The sequence below is a fragment of the Pseudomyrmex gracilis genome, unplaced genomic scaffold (assembly GCF_002006095.1).
Source record: "Pseudomyrmex gracilis isolate BER0280 unplaced genomic scaffold, ASM200609v1 scaffold_80, whole genome shotgun sequence".
NCBI classification, from domain to species: domain Eukaryota; kingdom Metazoa; phylum Arthropoda; class Insecta; order Hymenoptera; family Formicidae; genus Pseudomyrmex; species Pseudomyrmex gracilis.
The window spans coordinates 265,345-272,462 of NW_018020664.1; the positions used below are offsets into that span (position 1 = coordinate 265,345).

Below are 7,118 nucleotides of genomic sequence, written 5' to 3' on the forward strand. Positions count from 1 at the left end.
AAAAAAAAAAAAAAAAAAAAAAAAAAAAAAAAAAAAAAAAAAAAAAAATGAATATCGCAAGTTTTCGTTGACTCAATAATTACTGCGCGCTTGAACTAATTATCGTACACCGACCGGCATTGAGTCGTTCAGCGAGAGTGGAAAAAAATTTCCCTTCCACGCGCCGTTTTACTCAAACTACTATAACCAGCGGTGGTCAGTGGCCGACCGACAGCGGCTGAAAGAAATGGGTGTGTAGAGGGAGAACAGTTTTTCCCTTTCTCACACGCGCGGAAACGACTCAATGCCGGTTAGCGCAAACTGCAAATCACCAAAAATGGAAAATTTCAAATCAAATACGATACGTATTTGCATACATCGCTTTTGTGTAAACAATGCAAGATTGTTTTTGTTACAGAACAATATTTATATTTATTTTGTTTTGCATCTTTTTGTTTTGCTATTAGAGCAGAGCTCATCCCACGCGGATTGATTCTCTTCTCGTCGCGAGACTCTTAACTTTCAATTTCGTTAAGAAAAAAATTGCAACATGTATGACGTAGCGAACATATACGGGCGGTAATGCGCCGCATACACACGCTTGTAACTGTGCATTGTGAACGAATACCATGATGATCGGTTTCCAATCGTCACCACCGCGCCGCCGAAACTGGTTGGAAACGGGTCGGTTTAGCGTGCGCTTGTCGCTCGCTCGCTCTCCGAGAACGAGTGAGATGGCGGACGAGCCGCGGGGCGGGAAACGGTTAGAGGGGAAGAGAATCGGGAGTCCTCGCTATTAACGCTGCCGAAAACATCGGTTCAGCCCTCCGCGAGAAAGTGAGTATCGCGGTGTCGCATCCGCGCGGAGAGCGCCTCCTCTCTTTCCGCGGCTGGGTTGTATGCGTTTCTTTCGTTTTCATCCCGGATTGTACGCTTCCTCCGGCTGGTTTTCGCGACGCGGGACTCGGTGTTCGCGCGTGTCCCGTTATCGTCGTGTTCTTCCACGAAATCGAAATCGGCGACGATCGCACGCAGTCCGGTTTCCGCGTCAGCCAAGCCAACGGACGCGCTATTGCACTGCGCAGGTTAAGCCGGCGCGTTTCAAGGTAACCTAAAAAGTCGGGGGGGAAACCGAGCTACGATGACGGGCGACCTAACGCACGCCGTTTTCTTTGTGATTTCGTGCAGCGCGAACGTAAACATAAACGATAAATCGGTATTCGCCGTCGATCGACCGATCACGGGACACCGCGTTCACACATGGGAACGCGGAGCAACGTCCCGTTGTGGTGACGAATGCCGCCTGAAATGCATTCGCGGCTGAATATTCACGACAATGTGCGCTCCGAATGCGGTAGCGTTTTATCTTAATCTCTGCTTTTCGGGGGGATAGAATATTGTATTGCGAAACGCAGAGAAAATTTATAAAATTGATAGTTTTATATTGATCTGATTGATTATAATTTATATTGTTTATTTATACGTAATTGTTGTACTTTTGTGTTATATCTTTGAATTTTTAATTAATAATATAAGCTAATTAAAAACGAATAATAATTGATGAATATTTTTACATATTAAAATGAGATATAGTGGAACACATTAATAATCAATTGAAATTTTCTACTTTTAGGAGACGGTATTCACTGAGCCGTGATGCGTTGGAGGTTTGTCAGTCGTTGCCTGAAGATCGACTTGAAGTCAGTGTTGCAGAAGCAGTTTGTGTGACAAAACGTAAAAAGTAAAGAGAGTGTGTAGAAACAGTGTTACCAATTGGACTAGAAGAGACACCTCCCCTGCGAGTGTCTTTGTTCAGATAGAAATTTTGTATTCTTCCGATTGCTGAAAGGGGAGGGTAAATAATTTTGCTTTGTAGTGACACTGAGAGCACACAGTGAAAACAATAAAAATAGGGGGGGCGGTCTGCTGACCGATGGACAAACGGAAGATGATGGCAAAACGCCCACGTATGGAAAACCTGAGAGGTCCGATTGCCAATGGACCAATTCAGACGCGGCCGTTAGTCGCGTTGCTTGACGGCCGTGACTGTTCAATTGAAATGCCTATTCTTAAGGACGTTGCTACCGTTGCCTTTTGCGATGCACAGTCTACTTCAGAAATACATGAAAAGGTAATCCAAACGCATAGTTGCATTGAATTCTATGCAACGATGGATCCTGTTTTCAACTGTGTTTAATAACACTTGATTTGCAGTAAAAAGAATTTATAAATTTTAAAATATTACAGTGAAGTACACTTACTTTGTGTAGAATTCTAAAATATGCATGTAATTGTTGTGTGTGTGTCAACTGGACCTTTGATAATAACCTCTCTAAGGCTTCACAAACTTACAATAAACTTATATGTGTATAAATTTATACATGAGAGAAAATTGGTAATTTATATAAAAGAGAATGTGAAAACTGGTATAATGTGATCTGTTTACAGGTATTAAATGAAGCTGTAGGTGCGTTGATGTGGCATACAATAATTTTGACGAAAGAAGACCTGGAGAAATTCAAGACACTGCGGATCATTGTCCGGATCGGTTCTGGTGTAGATAACATCGACGTAAAGGCAGCTGGCGAACTCGGTATCGCGGTATGCAATGTGCCTGGATATGGTGTTGAGGAGGTGGCCGATACCACTCTCTGTCTAATTCTAAATCTGTATCGACGCACTTATTGGCTCGCTAATATGGTGCGTGAAGGCAAGAAGTTTACAGGACCAGAACAGGTGAATTAATAAGATCTAAGTAAAGTAGCGTTGAGACCGGTTTAAATAAATACCTTGTGTGAGATATAAATCCTGGTGTGTTCTTGCGCGTGTTTCAGGTAAGAGAAGCAGCGACCGGGTGCGCAAGGATACGCGGTGACACGTTAGGAATTGTGGGATTAGGCAGAATTGGTTCCGCAGTTGCGCTGCGTGCCAAAGCCTTCGGCTTCACTGTAATCTTTTATGATCCCTATTTGCCAGACGGCATCGAAAAGTCATTAGGTCTCACAAGGGTCTACACATTACAGGTTTGTTTAGCTGGCTTTCACGTTCACTGCAATCAATTATGTTTATTTGAAAATAAATTAAATGACGTTAAAATATAAATTTAAAAGATCGAAAAAGATGTAAGAGAAATATCAGTTGCTAAATTGCTTAATAATAATTTTATTTTTTTAACTGTTTTGTTTTAGGACTTGCTATTCCAATCAGACTGTGTATCTCTACACTGTACCTTGAACGAACACAATCATCATCTAATAAATGAATATACCATCAAACAGGTAACAAAATTTTGAAGAAAAAGAGGAAAGACATTTATAAGATAAACTTTTAATTTAATGTACAGTCTCACAAATTTTATATATATATGTGTATAGCATATATAGATATCGCGTAGCCATATATAGATATTCTTGATAAATTTACGCAATGGTTTATATATATTATTATTTATTTTTGCAAAACATTTTCACATGTTTTTTTTTCACACGTGCGTTGTATTTTAAAAACACTTTTTTCATGTTTAGATGAGACCGGGAGCATTTTTAGTTAATACCGCTCGAGGTGGTCTGGTGGACGATGACGCGCTTGCTGCGGCACTCAAACAGGGTAGGATTCGTGCAGCGGCGCTAGATGTCCACGAAAATGAGCCATACAACGTCTTTCAGGGTCAGTTTGTAAATCAGTGTGTCTTACTTCATCGCACATGAAGGCCGATAGTCATTGTTCGATCTTATATTTAAGATCGTCCTGAGTTTATCTTGAGATGTAAGGGCCGTTTCTCATCGGCTACTAGAGTATACGAAGATGAGAGGACTCGAGACGATCCTAAATATAAGATCCGACCACAAATATCGACCTCAATCTCATTCGATAGGTTCAGTTTCCTCTCAAACTTCTTCTATATCTTTCATAAGAGGAATAAGGTTAAGAGCATCGTAAATTAAAAACTTCTTTCTTAATGAGAAAAGTGTAATCACAAGGAAAATTTATATATTTTATAATGGGTGTAAATTGCGAAGTATTTCAGAGTTGATAATTTATATCATCATCGGGGGAGCAACTCCTCCTTCACGTATTTTTGAAGAAAGAAAATCATCACCAAGTAAATCATATCTGTAATTTTCTTCACTAATTTTGCGATGTGTGTCGTGCAGGTCCATTGAAAGATGCGCCCAATCTGTTATGCACCCCACATGCCGCCTTCTACAGCGACGCAAGTTGTACCGAGCTGCGTGAGATGGCGGCGAGCGAGATACGGCGGGCGATCGTCGGTCGCATACCCGACTGCCTGCGCAACTGTGTGAACAAGGAATACTTCCTTTCCTCGACCGGGTAAGCGCCCTCCCTCAGCCAGGCCCTGTCTGCCTGCTTCTCCCTGCCTCCTGATTCTCAGAGTTCGGATAACGATGATAATAACATTACCGATGATAGAAAAAAAAAAAGTATCAATTTGTTGAATGAAAGAAAAAGACGTATAGACGGATATTTTTATATATATATATTAAATATATGTATATGTGTATATATATGTATATACATACACATATATGCCACCTGATTCTCCGAGTTCGGATAATAATGATGATAATAACATTAATGATAAAAAGTCTCTCGCTAGTTAGTTGAATAAAACACATGAAAAGACGTAGACAGATATTTTTATATATATGTATATATATTTGTGTGTATATATGCATATATATATGCACACGTTATATCGACGCGCAGTATATTATTATATATTTACACGATGTTCACATTCCTCTCTCTTCTTTTTTCTTTGATTGCAAACCACCGGGGGAAAAGGGATACAGTGACTGTCACGAAATTGATCAAATTTGTGCAAAAAAAAAAAAAGTCTATAAATGTGCATTCTGTATATTTTAGAAATATATTATTTGTGTATATTTCGGATAACTTTTAAGCTATAAAAAGTACATTACGAGAGTGTATGATTTGTATTTTTTTCTCATATAGTGCGAGCTATAAAAATTTGTTTTTGTACATATGCCTGCTCTCTTCTCCCTCCTTTATCGTGTTAAGGCTCCTAGCTCCTTACTGAGCACCATTTTTGTTTATGATGTCCGAAAATTTGTATCAATGTTTTCTCGCATTGCAATTCTTCGTATATCTTAGGTTTTATTGATGTTATGGTAATAATTTAATTTTTGTTTTCGTATTTTCTGATGATTTTTATTCAATCAAAGGCTCTTTTTAGTTTATCAGTTAAGAGATTGCTAAAGCTTGACTCTGATTTTTAGTACAATTTTATATATAATTACGTAAAAAATTTGCGTAGATTCGCATGACATGTATAAAAAGATTTACGAAAGAGAAGTTTTTATGTTTTAATTCATATTATATTATAATATTAGGGAAGAGATGTATAACGAACTTGTATACAAAAAAAAAAAAAATATATTTTACTTTCATTATTAAGAAGAAAGAATTAGTATAATGTATAGTTGCTAATGTTATACTTTTCCGATTTTTAATTAGAAAAGAATTTACTTCATATTATAAATTTAAATTATTTATTTAAGTATTTATGTACATATAAATTATTCATTAAAGAAACATTTCTTCTATATTTTTTAAGAAATTAAGTTGCATATATGCGACATTATTCTCAATATACATTATACTATATTATATGACGTCATACTTTATAATTTACCGAAGAGAGCGAGAATCTATTATTATTTGATGTTTATTTTCTAAATATACTTAATTTATTGAACATAGGTATATACAATATATACACACATACATAAAATATTTATTTATGTGCGTTTGTACTTGTAGTAATGTATACATAACGTATACACACATTAGGAATCTAAAAAAAATTTGAAATAATTAAAACTTTTACGATCCGAACACGAAACTCGTAAGTGTTCAGTAGTATGCAGACGTACGATGAGTCTCTAAAATTGTCATTCAATCGGATAAGAGATAATTGCTCGTGCAAAAGAGAACTTTGACAACTGTTGTTTAGAATGCATACTATTGTTACACCTTCCCTTTAACGCTTGTGCAATTTAAATAGTCGTTTCTTTTGTGTTGTCGAAAGAGTTAAAGTACAAAAAGATTTTGAAATTATTTAAAACAAAGCTCCATTATGTGCAACCCTGTGTTTTAGATCCTGCGACGTTCAAAATATTCCACAGGAACACGAAACGAACAGAGAGTTTAGTTAAAATAAATATTTTTCAGAGACAAAATAATAAAACAGGTAATTTTTTTATGTTGTAAATAATACCAAAAAAAATGATAAAAGATAGACTTTTTTTTAATAAGAATTATATATGTGCATATATAGGAAAAAAGAAATGGTGACTATAGTGACAAGGAGCCAGGAGCCTTAACTGCAATTAAATAGAAAATATTGTTAAAAACTGCCGCTGGATCAATTTCGTGATAAGTAACACTGCATCTCTGGTAATTTTTGCAGAAACGGCTTTTCGAGCAGATGTTAACTTCTCTTCTCTACCGAGTGAAAGTCCGAAAGTGAAAGTCGAACGTGACAAAATATCTTGATGCGTGTGTGTATAGAGTGTAAAGACTAAGCGCTTATACGATACTTACATAGAAAAAAAAAAACCGAACGAAAGAAAGAGAAATAGAAAAGAAAAACACGATTCCGTTCTTAGGAATCTTGATGACCTGTGTGTGCGTTTTTGCGTTCCTGTTCTCGTTGGCGAAGGGAACGATTGCTACTCTACGTAAAAAGCACACCTAGAGCGCCACCTAGAGAGCGTAAACGAAAGTCACACACAGAGTCACTTGAGAAAACGAAAAAAAATAAAAAAAAATAAAAAAAATTGGACGCTACTCTACACACCACCATAAAAAAACGCTACTCTACTACATACATAAGTACTGAAAAAAAGTGGCGCGCGAAATTGTCGAGGTCTCGCCCATGATGTTGTTTTTCGCTTTCTCTTTTCTTCAGCAGCTACCCCGAGGGCATCAACGGCGGATACTATGCTGGGGCGCTGCCGGTGCAACAATCAGCGCATTCTACCACAGCGCATGACACTGCGCCCCCACCCCCGGTGGCCGGTGCCGGCGGTGGACACTCCGTCGTCGGCGGCGGTGGCGGCGGTGGTGGCGGTGGCGGAGGTAGCGGCGGCGGG

The 7,118-nt window shown here is 37.9% G+C and overlaps 1 protein-coding gene across 8 annotated transcripts in view; it reads left to right on the forward strand.

The window, feature by feature from the left end:
• LOC109855081 (C-terminal-binding protein) overlaps positions 1–7,118 on the forward strand; it is a 25,050-nt gene that overhangs the window by 15,283 nt on the left and 2,649 nt on the right. For 3 of the 8 annotated variants that reach the window (XM_020428913.1, XM_020428916.1, XM_020428915.1), the window contains exons 2-7: positions 1,613–2,110; positions 2,428–2,715; positions 2,814–3,002; positions 3,168–3,257; positions 3,504–3,645; positions 4,134–4,311. In XM_020428913.1, the coding sequence (XP_020284502.1) occupies positions 1,913–2,110; positions 2,428–2,715; positions 2,814–3,002; positions 3,168–3,257; positions 3,504–3,645; positions 4,134–4,311 (1,085 nt within the window). In that variant the 5' untranslated portion in view covers positions 1,613–1,912. Of the gene's footprint in view, positions 1–728; positions 817–838; positions 1,086–1,612; positions 2,111–2,427; positions 2,716–2,813; positions 3,003–3,167; positions 3,258–3,503; positions 3,646–4,133; positions 4,312–6,121; positions 6,215–6,301; positions 6,872–7,118 lie in introns of those variants that run through there. The other 5 variants (XM_020428918.1, XM_020428919.1, XM_020428920.1 and 2 more) reach the window with 5 other exon arrangements.